Source organism: Ranitomeya variabilis, chromosome 4, assembly GCF_051348905.1.
Source record: "Ranitomeya variabilis isolate aRanVar5 chromosome 4, aRanVar5.hap1, whole genome shotgun sequence".
Taxonomy (NCBI): domain Eukaryota; kingdom Metazoa; phylum Chordata; class Amphibia; order Anura; family Dendrobatidae; genus Ranitomeya; species Ranitomeya variabilis.
The window spans coordinates 652,137,834-652,160,941 of NC_135235.1; the positions used below are offsets into that span (position 1 = coordinate 652,137,834).

Here is a 23,108-nt window from a genome sequence, read left to right on the forward strand (position 1 = left end):
ACTCTTATGTTATCAAAGCTAAAAAGAAACACTATTTTGGAATATTTAAGTGCATAAAACCTTAAAAAAGCCAAAAAAAGTTATATTGAGTAGAGTTGAGCGACTTTTGCTTTTTCGGATCGAGTCGGGTTTCAGGAAACCCGACTTTGTCAAAAGTCGGGTTGGGTGAAATCGGCCGATTATTGCGAAAAGTCGGGGGCCGACTGATACACGAAACCCAATGCAAGTCAATGGGGAATCAAAGTCGGCAGTGAGTGGAGGACAGGAAAACACCAACAGTGCCCTTTTTAATGCCAAAAACATCAATTCTTATTACTGAAGCTTGTCAATCTTAATTTACTTTATAATAATAGTTAGGCATTGAAAACTGGGGGTCATTTGGCTAAAGTTGTGGGGGTAGGGCTGGCTCAAGATTTTCGTGGGCCCAGGAAACGCGGAATACGTCACGGCGGTGGAGCAGGGAGAGGTAAGTATTTCAACTTTGCAAGTGCTGTGATCCTGTGCAAGCAGTGGGGGCCCACTCGTTGGCATTGGCACTGGCACAGGGCCCCTCATAGTACGGCGGTGTGATTGACGGCGGGTGGCGCCTCCCACCGGCAGAGACACTTTTGCGTACTATGAGGGGCCCTGTGCCAGTGACGTCGCCAACGAGTATGCCCCCCCACCTGATGAAGGAACCTGCACTTTCATCTGCACCTTCCTCTTTGTCTCCGTGTAAGGTGGTATAGTATGCGGGAAGGGGAACCTGACTTTCAGCAGGGTCAGATTCTGGCTGTGTAGAGTGCAAGGAGAATGTAGTGGTCTGGGTCAATGTACCAGCAGACTCATCTAGCAGTGGCTGGGCAATGGGCAGGATGAGGAGGAAACACAGATAAAGGCCCAAATAATAAAGTGGGCTAAATGCAGTTCAAAACTGGTAACAGGACTAAACTGGCAGCATAGCTTTGTTCAGCGGAGGACAACTGTAATGAGAGGCTGACACAGTTAGTAGGCCCAAAAAAGTAAGTAGGCTAAATGCAGTTCAAAATTGGGAACAGGACTAAACTGGCGGCATAGCTTTGTTCAGCGGAGGACAACTGTAATGAGAGGCTGACACAGTTAGTAGGCCCAAAAAAGTAAGTAGGCTAAATGCAGTTCAAAATTGGGAACAGGACTAAACTGGCGGCATAGCTTTGTTCAGCAGGGGACAACTGTAATGAGAGGCTGACACAGTTAGTAGGCCCAAAAAAGTAAGTAGGCTAAATGCAGTTCAAAATTGGGAACAGGAGTAAACTGGCGGCATTGCTTTGTTCAGCGGAGGACAATTGTAAGGAGTGGCAGACACAGTTAGTAGGCCCAAATAATTAAATGGGCTAAATGCAGTTCAAAATTGGTAACAGGACTAAACTGGCGGCATAGCTTTGTTCAGCGGAGGACAACTGTAATGAGAGGCTGACACAGTTAGTAGGCCCAAAAAAGTAAGTAGGCTAAATGCAGTTCAAAATTGGGAACAGGACTAAACTGGCGGCATTGCTTTGTTCAGCGGAGGACAGCTGTAATGAGAGGCTGACACAGTTAGTAGGCCCAAAAAAGTAAGTAGGCTAAATGCAGTTCAAAACTGGTAAAAGGACTAAACAGGCGGCATAGCTTTGTGCAGTGGAGGACAACTGTAATGAGCGGCAGACACAGTAAGTAGGCCCAAATAATAAAGTGGGCTAAATGTCTGCCAAAAAATTGTTCATAAATAAACAGGCGACATTGCTTTGCTCAGTGTTGGAAAATTGTAATGAGTAGCAGACTAAGTTAGTAGGCCCAAATAATAAAGTGGCCTACATGTCTGCCAAAAAATTGTTCATAAATAAACAGGTGGCATAGCTAGGTACAGGGGTGGGCTCCTCTGCTGAGTAGCAGACAGTGGTAGTAGGCACAAAGTATTAACTGGTCTAAATGGAGGCCAGGGCCCCTGTATATTTTAACTATCATCTATCATTTCAACAAATTTGTATTGGCGTGCCATTGAAGGATTTAACAGCACAAATTACACAGTGGTGGAGCAGGGAGAGGTAAGTATTGCTGTCAGGTCGCCGTTATCACTGCCGCGGCCCCTGCTGTCCGCTCATACTTACCGTTCCACGGCGTCCCGGCGCGCTCCTGTTCTTCCTCCAGCGCCGTCTCCTCTGCTCGCTCTCCCGACTCCTGCTTCCTGTCGGGGGCACGCATTAGGTCTCTCTGCGCACGCGCACTCTGTTCTTTTGTACCGACGCTCCTTCCACTGCTCTCTGTGGTCCTGGAGGACCATGACCCGGAAGGTACGCTGCCGCTCTGCATTTAAGATCACCTCTTCCTTTCACCTGTGCCTGTTTGTCATTTGTTCTTTTGGAAGTGTCTCTGGCTCTCTCGCTTCTCTGCGTACTCTGCGTTCTCTTCTCGTATTGTCTTACGTTTCTGGTTTCTCGTTTCTGTGCTTAACCCTTGCCTTTTTACGTGCTTCTTTTCAGCTCCAGTCCTCCTGTGTCTCCGTTTCCCCGGTGCTCCTGTTCCTCAGTTTAGTCCTTCCATCCGTGGTCCAGTGTCCTCATCTTGTCTACCGGTTTGTCTCCCATTCTCCTCCTGTTTAGTCTGTTTCCCGTTACCCGCTTCTCTTCATCTTTCTTGGTTTTTTTTCCCCCGTCATCCCTGCCTTGGTACCGGCTGCCGTGCAGTAGTCTCCCCTGGGCCTGCTCCTAACGCTCCCTGTATAGGGGGTGGTCTACCTGGTCCACTCGTCCTGGGGAGGTTCGCTGTTTCGGTTCAGTGGGTTCACCTATCTTGTTCTCCTGGTCCCAAAAGCGTAACAGTACAAACAGGCCATGGACCCCGCTGGTACTTCCGCTTCCACCCAAAAGGAACTCTTGTTTCTGCGGGAGAACCAAACCAGGATTATGGGTTTTCTAAAATCTATGGAGTCGCGTTTAGCTGTTCTTCAACCCTCTGACCCGGGGAGCGCTACCCAGCTGGCTGGTCTCCAGCAGGAGCTCGCCCAGCAACGCGACACCCAGGGCCACATACTAAATTACATGGTTTCGGTGGATAACCGTTTGCTGACCCTACAAACTGCCGCCTCTGCTCCTGCCCAGACTACGGCCTCTCACCCACCTCCTCGTCTGGCTAGACCTCCGCGGTATAGCGGGGATCCCAAATTGTGTCGGGGTTTCCTAAATCAATGCCAGTTACACTTTGAACTTCTGCCACAACAATACCCCACTGACCGAGCTAAGGTGGCATTTATTGTGTCTCACTTGGAGGGTGCGGCTCTGGCCTGGGTCAATCCCCTCTGGGAACGAGATGATCCTCTCGTCTCCCAACTTTCTTCGTTTCTGGAGACTTTTTGTAAGGTTTTCAATGAGCCAGGGTGGTTGGCTTCTACCACAGAGTCTCTTTTTAATCTCCGCCAGGGTTCCCTTTCTGTCGGCCAGTACGCCATTCATTTTCGTACTTTGGCCTCCGAGCTGGGCTGGAACAATGAGGCTTTGGTTGGGGCTTTTTGGCGCGGTCTGTCTGGTCGAATTAAGGACGAGTTGGCGGGTAGAGATACTCCAACATCCCTGGAGGATCTTATTTCTCTGGCAACCCGCATAGATTTGCATTTTCAGGAACGTCTCCGTGAATCTGCCAGGGAGAGGAGATTGCCTCGACCAGTTCCGTCTTCTCACAGTCCTCCTCGTTCTCTACCGGCCTCCTCTTCTACAGCCTCTGCACCTGAACCTATGCAAGTGGACCGTATCAAGCCAGCGGAACAGCGTCATAAGGAGAGACTTGCACAGGGTCTCTGCTTTTACTGTGGCAGCGCCTCCCATCTTCTACGTTCCTGTCCGGTGAAGCCGGGAAACGCTTCCGCCTAGGACAGGTAAGGGAGGCCTACCTAGGTGATAGTGATACCTCTCTACCTTTTACTATCTCTGTTCTGTTGCAGGTTGGTTCTTCTCGTTTTTCTGAGGTAGCTTATGTTGACTCAGGAGCGGCTGGGAATTTTATTCAACTCGAGGCGGTCAGTAGGTTTCAAATTCCTGTGTGATCCTTGGAGTCTCCTCGGCAGTTAGCTTCAGTTGACGGTCGGCCCTTGCAGGAGACCGTTACCTTGGTCACCGAAGAAGTGGAGCTGCAAATCGGAGCTTTGCATCGGGAGAAGATTGCCTTTTACGTCTTGCCATCGCTGTCTCATTCGTTTCTTCTAGGTCTTCCATGGTTAAGAATACACGAGCCTGTTTTGGATTGGCGGTCTGGTGATGTCCTCCGATGGGGTCATTCCTGTCAGACTAGATGTCTGCATCCTGTTCTTCCATTAAGCTCGTCTGTCTCTATTTCTCCTCCGGCAGGTTTGCCTTCGGCCTACCATTCCTTTGCTGATGTCTTCGACAAGAAAGAGGCGGAGAACTTGCCCCCGCATCGTCCATGACTGCCCGATCGACCTTGTTCCTGGTTCAACTCCACCCAGGGGACGCATTTACCCGCTGAATCCTCTTGAGTCTCAAGCTATGACCGAGTATGTACAGGAAAATTTGGCCAGGGGTTTCATCCAGAAGTCCTCCTCTCCTGCGGGCGCAGGTTTCTTTTTTGTCAAGAAGGATGGAATTCTCCGTCCCTGCATTGACTACCGAGGTCTTAATTGTATTACTATCAAGAACAAGTATCCACTTCCTCTCATTCCTGAACTTTTCGATAGACTACGGGGTGCACAAATTTTTACTAAACTGGATCTTCGTGGGGCCTACTGCCTTATCCAAATTCGTTCCGGAGATGAGTGGAAGACTGCTTTCAACACCAGAGATGGTCACTATGAGTACCTGGTCATGCCCTTCGGCTTATGCAATGCCCCCGCAGTATTCCAAGAATTTGTGAATGACATTTTCCGAGATCTTTTGTATTCCTGTGTGGTGGTATATTTGGACGACATTCTCGTTTACTCTCCTGACCTGTCTTCTCACAGAAGGGACGTTCGTCTTGTTCTTCTGCGTCTGAGGGAGAATCGCCTATTCGCCAAGATCGAGAAGTGCGCTTTTGAGCAGTCATCTCTTCCTTTCCTGGGATACGTTATCTCCGACTCTGGTTTATGTATGGACCCGGAGAAATTGTCCGCCGTGCTCAATTGGCCTCGTCCTCTAGGTACCAAAGCTATCCAGCGATTCATCGGTTTCGCGAATTATTACCGACAGTTCATCCCTCACTTTTCTTCTCTGATCAGACCCATCATCTCTTTGATTCGCAAGGGATCCGATCTTCACTTCTTGTCCGCCGAGGCTGCAGATGCCTTCCTGTCTCTGAAACAAGCCTTCTCCACTGCTCCCGTGCTTCATCGCCCTCAGGTTAACAAACCTTTTATTCTCGAAGTGGACGCTTCTGCAGTAGGAGCTGGGGCAGTACTTTCTCAAAAATCTTCGTCTGGGCGACTCATCACCTGCGGTTTCTTTTCCAAGACTTTCTCCTCTTCTGAGCGAAACTATTCGATTGTTGACAGGGAGCTATTGGCCATCAAGTTGGCCTTACAAGAGTGGAGGTACTTATTGGAATGAGCTATTCACCCGTTCAGGGTCTATACGGACCACAAGAACCTAGCTTATATTCGTTCTGCGCAGAGACTTAATCCCCGGCAAGCTAGATGGTCTCTCTTCTTTGCTCGTTTCAATTTTGAGTTACATTTTCGTCCTGGCAATAAAAATCTTAAGGCTGATGCTCTCTCCAGATCCTTTTTGTCGGTCGATTCGAAGGAGGCTTCGCACATCCTGGATCCCTCCAAACTCATCGTACTAGCTCCCGTCAATCTGTCTTCATTGCCTCCGGGCAAGACCTTCGTCTCTAAATGCAATAGGAGGCGGGTCCTACGTTGGGGCCATGCTTCCAAATTTGCTGGTCATGTTGGTCTAAAGAAGACTCTCTTGCTTCTGTCCCGCTACTACTGGTGGCCAACTCTTTCCCAGGATGTTCAAGATTTTGTTGCCTCCTGTCCATCTTGTGCCAAGAACAAGATACCAAGGCGACGGCCCTGTGGACTTCTTCATCCGCTGCCAGTTCCTTCAGCTCCGTGGCAACACATTGCAATGGATTTTATCACCGATTTGCCTCGCTCTTCCGGCTGCACATCTTTGTTGTTGTGGACAGATTTTCCAAAATGGCTCATTTCATATCCCTTCCTGGTTTACCCTCTGCACCTGATTTGGCAAAAATTTTTGTTCGCCATATTTTTCGCATTCATGGCTTCCCTCAACATATCGTTTCAGATAGAGGAGTTCAGTTCACCTCTCGGTTCTGGAGAGCTCTCTGTAAATTTATGAACATCTCGCTCGACTTCTCTTCTGCCTACCACCCACAGACCAACGGTCAAGTGGAACGCACTAATCAGACTCTGGTGACTTATCTTCGTCATTTTTCCAATTCACATCACAGTGACTGGTCCGATCTTCTTCCGTGGGCTGAATTCTCATACAACAACCATCCCAGTGAATCTTCTTCCAAGTCGCCCTTCTTTATCGTCTACCGACAACATCCTGGTGTACCTCTACCGGTTCCTCCTGTCTCGGGGCTACCGGCGGCTGATCTTCTGTCCGGGGAGTTCTCCAGGATCTGGCAGGAGACCAAGACCGCTCTTGAATTTGCGCGTGACAGAATGAAAAGGCATGCTGACAAGAGGCGCTTAGATCCTCCGTTATATCGTCCTGGTGATAGGGTATGGTTATCCTCTAAATTTGTTCACTTAAAGATTCCTTCTCATAAATTGGGTCCCCGTTATATTGGACCTTTTGAGATCTTGACCCGTATTAATGATGTCTCTTACAAGTTGAAGCTACCTCCCTCGCTCCGTATTCCTAATTCCTTCCACGTTTCCCTCCTGAAGCCACTTGTCCTCAACCAGTTTCATGCCTCTTCTACTCATTCTTCTCGGCCGGCGTCCGCTGATGATGTTTTTGAGATCAAGGACATTCTAGCCATGAAGAAAGTGAGGGGGAGGACCTTTTTTCTGGTGGATTGGAAGGGTTTTGGTCCGGAGGAGAGATCTTGGGAACCTCGGGAGAAATCCAAGCTCCTTGAGTTTTGGCTAGATTTCTTTCTGGTCTTAGGAGGGGGGAGGTAAGGAGGGGGGTACTGTCAGGTCGCCGTTATCACCGCTGCGGCCCCTGCTGTCCGCTCATACTTACCGTTCCACGGTGTCCCGGCACGCTCCTGTTCTTCCTCGAGCGCCGTCTCCTCTGCTCGCTCTCCCGGCTCCTGCTTCCTGTCGGGCGTGCGCGCATTAGGTCTCTCTGCGCACGCGCACACTGTTCTTTTGTACCGACGCTCCTTCCACTGCTCTCTGTGGTCCAGGAGGACCATGACCCGGAAGGTACGCTGCCGCTCTGCATTTAAGGTCGCCTCTTCCTTTCACCTGTGCCTGTTTGTCATTTGTTCTTTTGCAAGTGTCTCTGGCTCTCTCGCTTCTCTGCGTACTCTGCGTTCTCTTCTCGTATTGTCTTACGTTTCTGGTTTCTCGTTTCTGTGCTTAACCCTTGCCTTTTTACGTGCTTCTTTTCAGCTCCAGTCCTCCTGTGTCTCCGTTTCCCCGGTGCTCCTGTTCCTCAGTTTAGTCCTTCCGTCCGTGGTCCAGTGTCCTCATCTTGTCTACCGGTTTGTCTACCATTCTCCTCCTGTTTAGTCTGTTTCCCATTACCCGCTTCTCTTCATCTTTCTTGTTTTGTTTTCCCCGTCATCCCTGCCTTGGTACCGGCTGCCATGCAGTAGTCTCCCCTGGGCCTGCTCCTAACGCTCCCTGTATAGGGGGTGGTCTACCTGGTCCACTCGTCCTGGGGAGGTTCGCTGTTTCGGTTCAGTGGGTTCACCTATCTTGTTCTCCTGGTCCCAAAAGCATAACAATTGCAAGTGGTAGAGCACTGTTAGAGCTGGGGGAACACTCTCTCCTGGGCGGCGGTACTGGCACAGGGCCCCTCATATTACGACGGTGTGTCTGACGTTGGTTGTGCACCACCACCGTCAGAGACACTTCATTGTACTATGAGAGACCCTGTGCCAGTGCCGTTGCCCAAGAGCGGGCACACCCACCTGTCCAGGCAAACGGCACTCGCACGGGTGCTTGCGCCGGGTGGTGACCACGGCCCTGTGGGGGGAGTCAGCCCATTTAAGGAGGTATAAAAATGGCCTATGGTGGACATTCAGCAGCTGCAAATGGAGGAAAAGGAGAAGTCAGTAAGAGGAGGCCAAAAGCAAGACATTTTTCAGGCAAGCTACGTGTCAGCGGGGGAAGGTGGGGCCAAATAATTTGAAATCCATGATTGGTTCATTTTAATGAAGGTTAGATCATCAACATTTCGGGTAGCCAGACGTGTCCTTTTTTCGGTCAGTATTGAACCAGCAGCACTGAAGACTCTTTCTGATAGCATACTAGCAGCAGGGCAAGCGAGCTCCTGTAATGCATATTCTGCCAATTCAGGCCAGGTGTCTTTTTTGATGCCCAGTAATCAAAGGGGAATGACCTGTGAGGGAGAACATCGATAAGGGAGGAAAAGTAGTTCATAACCATACTGGAAAAATGCTGTCTCCTGTCACTTTGAATCGATGCAGCAGTACCTGTTGTGTCAGCGGTCATTGCGAAATCACTCCACAACCTGGTCATAAAACCCCTCTGTCCAACATCACTTTGGATTTGTGCACCTCTAACCCCTCTGCCATGTTGCCCACTACGGCTCGTGTGAGAACCATCACCGCCGCTGTGTGCTGGGAATGCCTGAACCAAATGGTCTACAAGAGTTGCTTATTTGGTAGCCAATATTTGCTCAAGGTTCTCATGTGGCATATTTTGTAATTTTCCTTTATATCATGGATCCAGGAGGCAGGCCAACCAGCAATCGTCATCGGTCATCATTTTGATAATGCGGGGGTCCCTTTTTAGGTTACGCAAGGCATACTCAGCCATGTGGGCCAATGTTCCAGGTGTCAATTCACTGCTTGTGCTGGGTGGAGGAGCACTTTCTTGCAAATCAGCATCACTTATGTCCCGCAAAAACCCTGTACCTGACCTTGCAACGCCACCAGTTTCTATTGCCCCCTGTGAAGCATCCTTCTCCCATAAATATTCATCCCCATCATCATCATCCTCCTCTTCGTCTGCCACCTTGTCCAGGAGAGTTCCCTGAGCAGACAATGGCTGACTGTCATCAAGGCTTCCCACCTCCTCGGCTGCAGACGCCTGCTCCTTAATGTGCGTCAAACTTTGCATCAGCAGACGCATTAGTGGGATGCTCATGCTTATGATGGCGTCGTCTGCACTTACCAGCCGTGTGCATTCCTCAAAACACTGAAGGACTTGACAGAGGTCTTGTAGCTTCGACCACTGCACACCAGACAACTCCATGTCTGCCATCCAAGTGCCTGCCCGTGTATGTGTATCCTCCCACAAATAAATTACAGCACGCCTGTTCGCACAGCCTCTGAAGCATGTGCAGTGTGGAGTTCCACCTTGTTGCAACGTCGATTATTAGGCGGTGCTGGGGAAGATTCAGCGATTGCTGATGGTTCAGAATACGGCTGGAGTGTATGGGCGACCAGGCAAGGTATGTGTTTCAGTTCTGAAAGGGCTATGGCAGCCATAAAATTCCTTCCGTTATCACTGACTACCTTGCCTGCCTCAAGATGTACACTACCCAGCCATGACTGAGTTTCTTGCAGCAAGTACTTGGCCAAAACTTCTGCGGTGTCTGTTGTCGCCCAAACACTTCATTTGTAACAGCCTGCTGATGCTTACCACTAGCTGTTCGATAATGGGACACCTCGGGTGCAACACTGGCAGCTGCGGATGGAGTAGTCGTGTGACTGCGCTCTGTGGACAAGCTTTCGCTTCTGGAGGAGGAGGGGTGGCGAATGCCTACAGCCAACTGTTTCCTAGACCGTGGGCTAGGCAGGACTGTCCCACTATGGCTATCCCCTGTGGACCCTGCATCCACATTAACCCAGTGCGCCGTGATGGACATGTAACGTCCCTGGCCATGCCTACTGGTCCATGCATCTGTTGTGATGTGCACCTTTCCACTGACTGATTGCCTCAGTGCATGGACAATGCGGTCTTTGACATGCTGGTGGAGGGCTGGGATGGCTTTTCTCACAAAGTGCCGACTGGGTAGGTCATAGCGTGGTACTGCGTAGGCCATCAGGTCTTTGAAAGCTTCGCTTTTAACCAACCGGTAGGGCATCATCTCTTAACGAGATTAGTCTAGCAATGTGGGCGTTCAAACCCTGTGTACGCGGATGAGTACTTTCTTTTCCTAATGAGTCTCTTGTAGGGTGAGCTGGACTGGAGAGCTGCATAGGGTGGAACTAGCGGTGGTGGTGGACATGGTGGACTGAGAGGGTTGGTGATGGTATTCTTGATGTGGGCCTACATACAGTGTTTCCTACCAAAAACCTTGTGATTCCCTGACTGCTTTGGCCTTGCGACGATACCTCCACATTTGCTGCTGGTGGTGTCCTAACCAGTGGGCTTACAGTGAGGGAAGCAATGTAGCATTGCTGACTACCTTCATTCTGAGCTGGTGCACCAACGGTATAAGACGTTTGGTAGTTAGTCCAGGCTTGCAAGTGCATGCTGGTTAAATGTCTAAGCATGCACGTTGTATTTAAATTTTGGAGATTCTTCCCTCTGCTAAAGGTCTTTGAGCATTTCTTACAGATAACTTTGCACTGATCATTCGGATCTTGGTTAAAAAATTGCCACACTCCACTCTTCCTACTATGGAATACCTTTTCAGGCATTGCACGCTGTGCTACTTTCACTGGATAGCCACGCTGTCCTAAAACTGTTTTTGTTTTTGACAAACGTTTTTGGCCAGGTACGGGCCTGCCAGATGAAAGCTGTTGCGATGTAGATAGCAGCTGCAGATCATTCTCCTCCGCTTCTGAGCTACTGGCAGCGGCACCCTCTTCCCCCAATGGCTGCCAATCTGGGTCAACAACTGGGTCATCTATCACCTCCTCTTCAATGTCATGTGCACCTTCCTCTGTGTCACTGTGTAAGGTGCTATAGCATTCGGGACGGGGCACCAGTCTCATCAGGGTCACATTCTGGCTCAGTACACTGCGAGGGCAATGTAGTGATCTGAGTCAATGGAACAGCATAATAATCTAGCTGTGGCTGTGCATCAGTGCACTCGATGTCCGATTCTTCTTGTAATGGGCTGTTAACAATTTCCCTTTCTAAACCAGGCACGCTATGTGTAAAGAGCTCTATGGAGTAACCTGTAGTGTCGCCTGCCGCATCCTTCACTTTTGGTTTGGGTGAAGGACACAAGGAAGCGACTTGTTCCCGACCGGGAGCATCCACTGACGACTCGCTGCTTTTATATTTGGAACTTTCTGAAGAGGAGGCGAAAGAGCTAGAGGCTGAGTCAGCAAGGAAAGCCAAAACTTTTTCCTGCTGCTCCGGCTTTTAAAGCGGTTTTCCAACTCCCAGATAAGGGAGCCTTCAAGGTCTTGTGTAGCCAGACGATGACGCTGGCGCAACACCTCCAGCCTTAGGTGCTATTTTGCTTTTCCCACTACCACCAGATGCTCCACCACCACAACGAGCATCATTACCAGCTGGCAACGACCGCCCACGACCTCTTCCACCAGACTTCCTCATTTTTGGGAAAATCTAACCAAAATAACAACCGTTATATGCTACTGTAAAACAAGGTAGAAGGTGTATATAAACTTATATAATAGAATACACCGGCGCTCCAAAGGGTGATGGATGTGAGGATGAACGGAGCTGCTGGTGCCTGACAGCTACTGTGCTAAGCCTGTCATATAAAAGAAAACAACTAGGTATAATAAAATATAGGTCACCGCGCTGCCTACCTCAGAGAAGGCTAAGTTTATGGTGCCCCCAAAGAAAGGAATAGAGACTTACTTGGACGTATGAGATGCCGGCATCTCATACGTCCAAGTAAGTCTCTATTCCTTTCTTTGGGGGCACCATAAACTTAGCCTTCTCTGAGGTAGGCAGCGCGGTGACCTATATTTTATTATACCTAGGTGTATATAAACTTGTTGAGAATTTAAATCTCCCTTTTTTTTGGGAGACTGCACCAAAACTCAGGCCCAGTGTATAAAACAACACAATGTAAGTGGCAGAATGTGGCTGGCTGAAACACGACAAACTAACAGAACTGACGTATATCCAGTTTGTGACAATTTGAATCTCCCTTTTTTTGGGGGGAGACTGCACCAAAACTCAGGCCCAGTGTATAACACAACACAATGTAAATGGCAGAAAGTGGCTGGAAGATATATGAAAAAAATACAAGGACTGTAGTACAATTTCAATCTCCCTACAATGATCTCAGGACAAGTATGGCAGCAATAAAAAGGACTGCTGCACACAAAAGTGCACTGTGGACAAATAAACAACATAACTGTGCAGAAAGGAGCAGCAGGATTTTTGCTTTTAAAAAAGCAGTTGGTTTGCCCAGCAGCGTGCACACAGCAATGCAGCTATCAGGGAGCCTTATAAGGCAGCCTAATAAGCTACAGAGCTGATGCACAAAAATATAGCCTCCACTGTCCCTGCAAAAAAAGGTGGTGTTGGACAGTGGAAATCGCTACAGCACAAGCGGTTTGGGGGTTAATCTTCCCTCCCTAACTATATCCCTTCTTCTGACGAAGCTGCAGCAACCTCTCCCTATGCTGAGATCGGCAGAAGATGGCGGTCGGCGTGCACGCCCCTTTATAGCCCCTGTGACGCCGCAGAAAGCAAGCCAATGTCATGCCCTTCTCTAAGATGGTGGGGACCGAGACCTATGTCATCACGCTGCCCACACTCTGCGTCCTCCTTCATTGGCTGAGAAATGGCGCTGAACGCGTCATATGAAACGTGACTTTGGCGCGAAGATCGCCGACCTCATGGCCGATCCCACACTAGGATCAGGTCGGGTTTCATGAAACCAGACTTTGCCGAAAGTCGGCGATTTTTGAATTTGTCCGATCCGTTTCGCTCAACCCTAATATTGAGTTTTATAACAAAAAATCCTTGTTTTATGAGGTAATAACTCTGGAATACTTCAACAGATCCCACCAATTCTTAGAATGTTTTTTGGTGAACTTCATGATACTGGTAAAATTTGTTAGATTTCACTTGCATTTATTTGTGAAAATATCGAAAATTTAGAAAAATTAGCAATTTTCAAACTTTTAATTTGTATGCCCTTAAATTAGAGTTATTACACAAAATATTTAATAAATAACAATTCCCACATGTCTACTTTACAAACAGCACAATTTTTTTAGAAAGTTCTAAGGGTTAAAAGTTGACCAGTGATTTCTCATTTTTCCAACTAAATATGCAAAACCATTTTTTTAGGGACTACATTACAGTTGAAGTGACTTTGAGGGTCCTATATGACAGAAAATACACAAAAGTGACAATATTCGAAAAACTGCACCCTTCAAGGTGCTCGAAACCACATTCAAGAAGTTTATTAACACTTTCAGGTGCTTTACAGGAATTAATGAAATATGGAAGGAAAAAATTAACATTTAACGTTTTTTCACAAAAATTATATTTTAAACCCAATTTTTTTTATTTTTGCAAGGGTAACAGGAAAAAATGGACACCAACATTTGTTGTGTAATTCCTCTTGAGTTTTGGCAGACTGCAGAGCTCAAAAGAAAAGCAGCGCCATTTGAGTTTTTAGGCTATGTGCACACTCTGCGGCGTGCTCTGCGGGTTCTCCCGCAGCAGAATTGATAAATCTGCAGGGTAAAACCGCTGCGGTTATCCCTGCAGATTTATCGCGGTTTGTTTTGCGATTTCCGCTGCGGGATTACTCCTATACTATTGATGCTGCATATGCAGCAATATGCAGCATCAATAGTAATGGTAAAAATAATAAAAATTGGTTATACTCACCCTCTGATGTCCGGATCTCCTCGGCGCTGCACGCGGCGCTCCGGTTCCAAAGATGCTGTGCCGAGAAGGACCTTCGTGACGTCACGGTCTTGTGACCTCGGCGTCATCACGGTCATGTGACCGCGACGTCACCGCAGGTCCTGCTCGCACAGCAACCAGACCGGCCGGCCGCGTGCAACTTTGAGAGGTGAGTATAGCATTATTTTTTATTTTAATTCTTTTTTTTTTTACACTATTTGTGCTTCCCAGGGCCTGGAGGAGAGTCTCCTCTCCTCCACCCCGGGTAGCAACCGCACATTATGCGCTTACTTCCCGCATCGTGGGCACAGCCCCATGCGGGAAGTTAGCGGTTCAATGCATTCCTATGGGTGCAGAATCGCTGCGATTCTGCACAAAGAAGTGACATGCTGCGGGTTCTAAACCGCTGCGTTTCTGTGCGGTTTTTCCCGCAGCATGTGCACTGCGGTTTGCGGTTTCCATAGGGTTTACATGTTAATGTAAACGCTATGGAAACTGCTGCAGACCCGCAGCATCAAAATCGCCGCGGATCCGCGGTAAAAACCGCGAAGTGTGAACATGGCCTTAAAATGAAAAATTTGCTGGAATATTTAGCGGACACCACGTCACTTTGGCGAGTCCATGATGTGCCTAAAGAGTGCAAACCACTCAAAGTGACCCCATTTGGAAACTAGACCCCTCAGAGAACTTATCTATATGTGTGATAAGCACCATGAACCCACAGGTGCTTCACAGAAGTTTCTAACGTTAAGCTGTAAAAATAAAAAAAAAATCAAATTTTTCACACAAGTGTATTTTAGCCCCAACTTTTGCATTTTCACAAGGGTAACAGGAGAAATTGCACCATACAATTTTTGTGCAATTTCTCCTGAGTACTCTAATCCCCCATATGTGGGGTAAAACTATTGTTGGCAGGGCTTAAAAGTGAAGGCGCGCAAATGCAAAATTTGCTGGAATCATTAGCGGTTGCCATGTCGCATTTGTAGAGTTTCTGATTTGTCTAATAGTGGAAACCCCAGACAAGTGACCTCATTTTGGAAACTATACCACTTAGGGAACTCATCTCGATGTGTGGTAAGCACCTTGAACCCCCCTGGTGCTTCAAAAAAGTCTATTATGTTGATAGAATCTAGTTTTTCCCACAAAAATGTTCTTTTAGTCCCAATTTTTTTATTTTCACAAGGGAATGAGGAGAAATGTACCATACAATTTGTTGTGCAATTTGTTCTGAGTACACAGATACCCAATATGTGGAGGAAAACTACTGTTTGAGCGCAAGGCAGGACTCAGAAGAGAAGAGCCATTTGACTTTTTGAATTCAAAATTTGCTGGAATCATTAGTGGACGCCATATCTGGTTTGGAGAGTCCCTGATGTACCTAAAGACTGGAAACCCCCCACAAGTGACACATTTTTTTTTTTTGCAAACAAAATCACTGATGTGTGAATTAGAAATGGAACAAGTAAACAGAGATTCAATTTTTTGCCACACTTGCAAGAAGACATCCAGTCTGCATGGGCCAACATTCCTACATTTAAAATTTTTGTGACAAGAAATTGCTGCACTAAAGGCCAGAGGATGTCCAATGTACTAATAGATGGGTGGCTCTAATAAGGTGCACCAATCAGTTTATAGATGCTTTATTTCCATTGTTTTCTTTTTGATAACAGACGTTTATTGGTAATTGTTCACATTTATGAGTCATCATTTAGTGCTTCAAATTGTTTTCCATTTCTCTTGTATGACATGTAAATTTGCATTGACTGTCACTCATACAATTTGCAAAGTAAATTATTTAAAAGAAAGTGTCTACCTACCCATGTGATTTTCCTGAGTAAAAAAATAAACATATAAGAAAATGTTCCCCACATTCTGAAAATGAAAATTGCTTCTGCCCTGCGTGACTTCTCTAGTGTGTAACTAGATTTGATGTTTGTAAAACATTTCCCTTATTCTGATTAGAAAAATGGCTACTCCCGTGTGATTTCTAAGATGTCTAGTAAGAGTTTTTTTCTGTTGAAAACATTTTCCACATACCGAACATAAAAATGGTTGCTCCCCTGTGTGAATTGTCTTATGATTAGCAAGATCAGATTTTGAAGACCAGCATTTCCCACATTCTAAAGATTAAAATGGCTTCTCTCCTGCGTGAATTTTCAAATGTGTAGAAAGATTTGTTTTCCGTTTATAACACTTTCCACATTCTGAACATATAAATGGTTTCTCCCCTGTATGACACCTGTGATGTCTAACAAGATGTGATTTATCTCTAAAACATTTCCCACATTCTAAACATGAAAACGGCTTCTCTCCTGTGTGATATCTTTGATGTCTAACAAGATTTGATTTCTCTATAAAACATTTCCCACATTCTGAACATGAATATGGCTTCTCACCTTTGTGAATTTTCTGGTGTTTATCAAAATGTGATTTTTGTGTAAAACATTTCCCACATTCTGAACATGAAAATGGCTTCTCACCTGTGTGAATTCTCTGGTGTCTATCAAAATGTGATTTTTTTGTAAAACATTTCCCACATTCTAAACATGAAAATGGCTTCTCCCCTGTGTGACATCTGTGATGTTTAAGAAGTTGTGATTTCCCTGTAAAACATTTCCCACATTCTGAACATGAAAATAGCTTCTCCCCTGTGTGACATCTGTGATGTTTAAGAAGATATGATTTCTGTATAAAACATTTCCCACATTCTGAACATGAAAATGGCTTCTCACCTTTGTGAATTCTCTGGTGTCTATCAAAATGTGATTTTTGTACAAAACATTTACCACATTCTGAGCATGAAAATGGCTTTTCTCCTGTGTGAATTTTCTGATGCTGAGCAAGAGATGATTGGACAGAAAAACTTTTTACACATTCTGAGCATGAAAATGGCTTCTCCCCTGTGTGAATTCTCTGATGTTTAGTTAGATCAGATTTCCTTATGCAACATTTCCCACATTCTGAGCATGAAAATTGCTTCTCCCTTGTGTGAATTATCTGATGTTTAGTAAGATCAGATTTTGTCATACAACATTTCCCACATTCTGAGCATGAAAATGGCTTCTCCCCTGTGTGAATATTCTGATGCTGAGCAAGAGAGTATTTGTTTGAAAAACTTTTTTCACATTCTGAGCATGAAAATGGCTTCTCCCCTGTGTGAATTTTCAGATGTGTAGCAAGATTTGTCTTCCAAGTAAAACTTTTACCACATTCTGAACATGAAAATGGCTTTTCCGCAGTGTGAATTTTCTGATGCTGAGCAAGAGAAGATTTGTCAGAATAACTTTTTTCACATTCTGAGCATGAAAATGGCTTCTCCCCTGTGTGAATTTTCTGATGCTGAGCAAGAGAGTATTTGTTTGAAAAACTTTTTTCACATTCTGAGCATGAAAATGGCTTCTCCCCGGTTAGTCCATGAGCCAAGAACCAAATTTGACGATATCGGTACCAAGCGGAGTGACTAATTCTCTTTGGTATTTTTAGGTAGATGCATGTCTGTAGTTTATTTTTTGATATGATAGCCCTTACATATACGTAGCTTATTAACCCCTTCAGCCCTAGGCCTATTTGTACCCAAGTGCCTAAGCCAATCTGACCTGTGCCACTTCATGGGCTAATAACTTTGGAACGCTTTCACCTATCCAAGCCATTCTGAGATTGTTTTCTCGTGACATATTGTACTTCACGTCAGTGCTAAATGGGAGTCAATATATTTTACCTTTCTATATAAAAAAATGCTAAATATTCGGAAATTTTGGAAAAATCGGCAATTTTTTAACTTTGAAATTCTCTGCTTTTTACAAAAATACTGATACCCCCCATAATAGTTATTAATTTACACTCCCCACATGTTTACTTCATATTGGCATCATTTTGAAAATGAAACCTTATTGTTTTACGACGTAATAGGGCTTATAGTTTTATGCGCAATTTTTCACATTTACAGCAAAACCCACTTTTCAAAGGACCAAGTCACTTCTGAAGTCACTTTAAGGGGCTTACATAACAGAAACCACCCATAAATTACCCCATTTTGCAAACTACACCCCTCAAGCTGTTCAAAACTCATTTTTAAAAACTGTTAACCCTTTAGGTGTTCCACAGGAATTTTAGCATGAGCCAAGAACCAAATATGACGATATCGGTACCACCCGGAGTGACTAGATGTAGTATTTGTAACAAAATTTAATCCAAGTTATGTAAATACACACTGAACATGTCATGTGCATATATATATATATATATATATATATATATATATATATATATATATATATATATGTTACTCCATAATATCTTCAACATCGGACTCTGAATCTGACTGTTGTTCTACTGGCTCGTCTTCAGTACCCTTGTTCTGGCATGTCTGTAATCTGCACATGTCTGTGCACTTCAGGCCATTGCTGAGGCAAGTACACTGAGGAAGTTCACATGACCGCACACACTTGCAGGACAGTAGCTGTATAATAGCTTCTGGTGCTGGTGCCCCTTGCATCCACTTGACAACAAGCTTTCCGTCGTTATCTATCATCCAACCGCAGTCTGTTGGGTTTGCAACCCATGGCTGGCTCTGCAGACTTCTCCTCCAGATCGCAGCCTGGTAGTTTGCACGCAGTGCATGCATGAAAAGGCAGTCCTGGCAAGGAGGGAGTTGACTTGACTCTACCACTCCACGTCTGGCACAGAACAGCTGATAACGGAGCCTGTTTACCTCAGTTGTTTGGGTAGTTGGCAGGTACATGTGGCAGGTGATTTCCTGTAACTTCTCAAAAAGTTCGGTAGACACTTCCCATGAACGACCAACTTCCTGAAAGGCATCCTGGTATGTCTTGTTCATCTTCAACTGCTTGAGTGTCGTCATCTTCCCACGGCCAGCGAATGCACTGACGGTGTCACAGCCTGTAAATGCATGCATACCAATCAATGAATCACATACGCTGCCTCCCAATGTTCGGCTCAGAGTGGTGATATCCAGGAATCTTGTCCGGTTCTGTGTACCGCATTTCTGGAACAGGTGGGATGGGATTTTGTGGCACATGCCCAGACACAGGACCATGACATCAGTATCCTCCGAAGTGATGATGACCGACTTGTAACCAGATTCTGCTGCATGAAGAGCATGGAGAAGGAGGCGTGTGTCTGCTTCTTCTTGATTTGACTTAAGGTCAGCAGCCTCTTCCCACTGTTCTTTGGTGATCTTAAAGCAGAGCTGCTCACATGTGACATACAGCTCCTTCTCCTCAAGCTTCTCCCTGTGGTGTTTCGCCTTCCATTCTTCTACCAGAAACTTTATGAGACTTGCCTTGTTGGAGGAACTACTTAGAAGCTTTTTCCACTGCTGGATGTTGTGCCCATGTTGAATGTTCTTGAAATGGATCCCTGTGCCTTCATATCTGTTGACTCTTTCTGTATCTTTGATGGATGTCTCCTTGTAGACGTCAAAGACAATATCAATGCGCTTGCTCTTAGCACCCTCATGGATAGCGCGACTCATTGCTGTGCCTGCTAGCTGGCCAAATGTTGCATTGTTTCCCTTCAGTTTCTGAACCAGGCTCATCCCATCAATGATGGTTGCAGAGGGCTCGGGGATCACTTCTGCAGGACGAGCATTCCTCTCCAACTCCCTTGCGAGGGCAGCCTTGTTGGTCTTGCGGATAGACCCATCACCATTGGCAAGTGCCCATGGCAATGGACCCAGGGGATGAGTCAAGACATCACTCATTTGTAGCTTTCTGTTCTCAGCTACAAGTATCATCTGGCCAAATAGGTTTCTGTCAGCCTTCAAAATTACCTCCTTGCCAAGACCTTGTCTGCGTGTCTTCATTTGGATGTTAGAGAACGTTTTAAGTTTGTTCTTCGTCATCTTGTCATGAAACAATGTAGTTGGCTTATCGGTACCCAAACGCTCATCCTTGAATGTTTGATATGCATCCTCTCCTATACTGTATGCCCCTTGAAGGTCTTTGGCTACATCTGGTGGTGCTACAGTCGCTGTTGACAAACTGATAAGTTCACCATTATGCTCTTTGTTGAAGGGGTTCACCCAACCTGTCTCCAGCAGTTGAACGAAAGATTGGACATCGGCTTCATCTCTTCTAATCCTAGACACCTGTAGGTCTGAATGGCTGAAGTCAGTATATTGTTGGCCTACCAGGGCCCTCAGCTGCCTCAAGTACATACTGCGGTACTCTGATGTCAGGTAGAACCTGGAAACAGCTCCAACTTTGAGGCTGAAGCCTTTTGTGCCCCCTGGTGTCTGGGTGTCTTTGTTGATTGTCTCTTCAATGGTCTGGTCCACAGGAATTCGTCCAAAAGGATTCTTGCTACCGATCTGGACCGAAAAGCCACCTTGCATGAAGTATTCATGGACCTCTGGGTGTTCTATGGGCAGCCGAGACATTGTGGCATAGTAATAGGTTAGGTATCGGGCATAGTTGACCTTGTCATAGGCAAAACACCATGGTATCATCTGTCGGATTGCTCCTAGGTGAAGCATCCAGTTGCCTTCTCTTGAAGCTCGAACCAGGGCCAGCATGGTCTCGACCATGTCCAAGTATGACATCCAGAATGCTGAGAGTTGTTCATTTCTGAGGGTCTCAAGATAAACTTGAAAGAGCTTCAGGGTAAGTGTGCAAGATTCATTATCCAAGAGCTTTTCGAAGGATCCCTGCGACACACTGATGTTCAGCACAGAACGTGTATGTGTCAGTGTGTGTGCGTGTGTTGGGGCACCTCAGGGTGTCTTCAAATGTGACATAGCCCCCTAGATTTCTTCCAGTAAAATTTGCACTCCAAAAGTCATTTGGCGCTCCTTCCCTTCCGAGGCCTGCCGTTCCCCAATACTGCAGTGTACGACAACATATCGGGTGTTGTTGTGTTCGGGAGAGATTGGTGAACAAATAGTGGGGTGCATTTTTTGCTGGTACACCTCTTAAAAATAAAAAAATGAGCCTAAAATGACACCTTCATGTAAAAAATGCACTTTTTCCATTTTCTCAACCAAGTGTTTCCAACTACTGTGAAACACTGGTTGGGTCAAAGTGGTCACTATACCCCCTAAAAGATTCCTTGGGGGTGTAGTTTCCAAAATAGGGTCACTTTTTGGGGTTTCCACTGTGGGGGTACCTCAGGCAGCCTTCAAATGTGACATGGCCCCCTAGATTTCTTCCAGTGAATCCGCCACCCAAAAACCACATAGCGCTCCTTCCGTGTTGAGCTGTGCTGTGTGCCCATACTTTAGTTTACGAGTACATGTGGGGTGTTTCTATAAACTGCAGAATTAGGGTAACCAAGTTTGGGTTTGCCGTTAACCCTTGCTAGGTTGCAGGTAAAATTGGATTACAATGTAATATCTGGAAAAAAAATGAAATTTTGAAATTTCGCCTTCATTCTGCTAAAATTCCTGTGGAACACCTAAAGGGTTAACAGTTTTTAAAAATGAGTTTTGAACAGCTTGAGGGGTGTAGTTTGCAAAATGGGGTAATTTATGGGTGGTTTCTGTTATGTAAGCCCCTTAAAGTGACTTCAGAAGTGACTTGGTCCTTTGAAAAGTGGGTTTTGCTGTAAATGTGAAAAATTGCGCATAAAACTATAAGCCCTATTACGTCGTAAAACAATAAGGTTTCATTTTCAAAATGATGCCAATATGAAGTAAACATGTGGGGAGTGTAAATTAATAACTATTATGGGGGGTATCAGTATTTTTGTAAAAAGCAGAGAATTTCAAAGTTAAAAAATTGCCGATTTTTCCAAAATTTCCGAATATTTAGCATTTTTTTATATAGAAAGGTAAAATATATTGACTCCCATTTAGCACTGACGTGAAGTACAATATGTCACGAGAAAACAATCTCAGAATGGCTTGGATAGGTGAAAGCGTTCCAAAGTTATTAGCCCATGAAGTGGCACAGGTCAGATTGGCTTAGGCACTTGGGTACAAATAGGCCTAGGGCTGAAGGGGTTAATAAGCTACGTATATGTAAGGGCTATCATATCAAAAAATAAACTACAGACATGCATCTACCTAAAAATACCAAAGAAAATTAGTCACTCCGGGTGGTACCGATATCTGGCCCGGCTCATGGACTAGGTGTGAATTTTCAGATGTGTAGCAAGATTTCTCTTCCAATTAAAACTTTTTTCACATTCTGAGCATGAAAATGGCTTCTCACCTGTGTGAATTTTCTGATGCTGAGCAAGAGATGATTGGACAGAAAAACTTTTTTCACATTCTGAGCATGAAAATGGCTTCTCATCTGTGTGAATTTTCTGATGCTGAGCAAGAGATGATTGGACAGAAAAACTTTTTTCACATTCTGAGCATGAAAATGGCTTTTTCCCAGTGTGACATCTGTGATGTTTAAGAAGTTGTGATTTCTGTGTAAAACATTTCCCACATTCTAAACATGAAAATGGCTTCTCTCCTGTGTGAACTCTTTGATGTGTAACAAGATTTGATTTCTCTATAAAACATTTCCCACATTCTGAACAGGAAAATGGCTTCTCACCTTTGTGAATTTTCTGGTGTTTATGAAAATGATATTTTTGTGCAAAACATTTCCCACATTCTGAACATGAAAATGGCTTCTCACCTGTGTGAGTTCTCTGGTGTCTATCAAAATGTGATTTTTTTGTAAAATATTTCCCACATTCTGAGCATGAAAATGGCTTGTCCCCTGTGTGAACTATTTTATGTTTAGTAAGATCAGATTTCGATATACAACATTTCCCACATTCCAAACATAAAAATAGCTTCTTTTTTGTATATGCTCTTAGATGTTCACCATCCCTTTTATTATATTTATTTTTCTTAAAATGGAGTAGAGGTATGTCTGGCGTAATGGGATGCTCTTCAAAAGTATCAGGTGTGATAATAGGATCATTTGCTTTAAAATCTGAAAATATCTTGTATTTCTCTGAGATCACGGTCCAGTTAACTGCAAAAAAAATAAATATATTTATTTTTCAATAGACATTGAATCATTGCTAAAAATTGATCTTGACTTGCTCCTGAACTGCTTCCTGCCTCATTAGCTGCCTCACTTCTCTGCATGACCTAGATTACTTTTTAACTTCATAAACTGTAAAATGCCAGTCAGTGCCTAATTCCTGTTTCCTAGGGAGTCCCTGCATGACATTACATTGACAGCGTGGCTAATAGACAGCTTACTGATTGGTTGCTGTGCTGTTGACATTATGTCAGCCT

At 45.3% G+C, this 23,108-nt stretch overlaps 2 protein-coding genes and 1 pseudogene across 2 annotated transcripts in view; all 3 read right to left on the minus strand.

Annotated features, from left to right (window-relative positions):
• The window catches only part of LOC143766192 (uncharacterized), a 161,593-nt gene that overhangs the window by 127,292 nt on the left and 11,193 nt on the right, over positions 1 to 23,108 (minus strand). The window lies entirely within an intron of this gene.
• LOC143767045 (uncharacterized) lies at positions 15,276 to 21,985 on the minus strand (annotated as a pseudogene).
• LOC143767046 (uncharacterized) lies at positions 21,989 to 22,855 on the minus strand (the record flags this gene model as incomplete). The annotated part of the gene is made up of 1 exon (XM_077255067.1): positions 21,989 to 22,855. A coding segment is annotated over one exon (867 nt), but the record flags the coding sequence as incomplete, so codon positions are not given.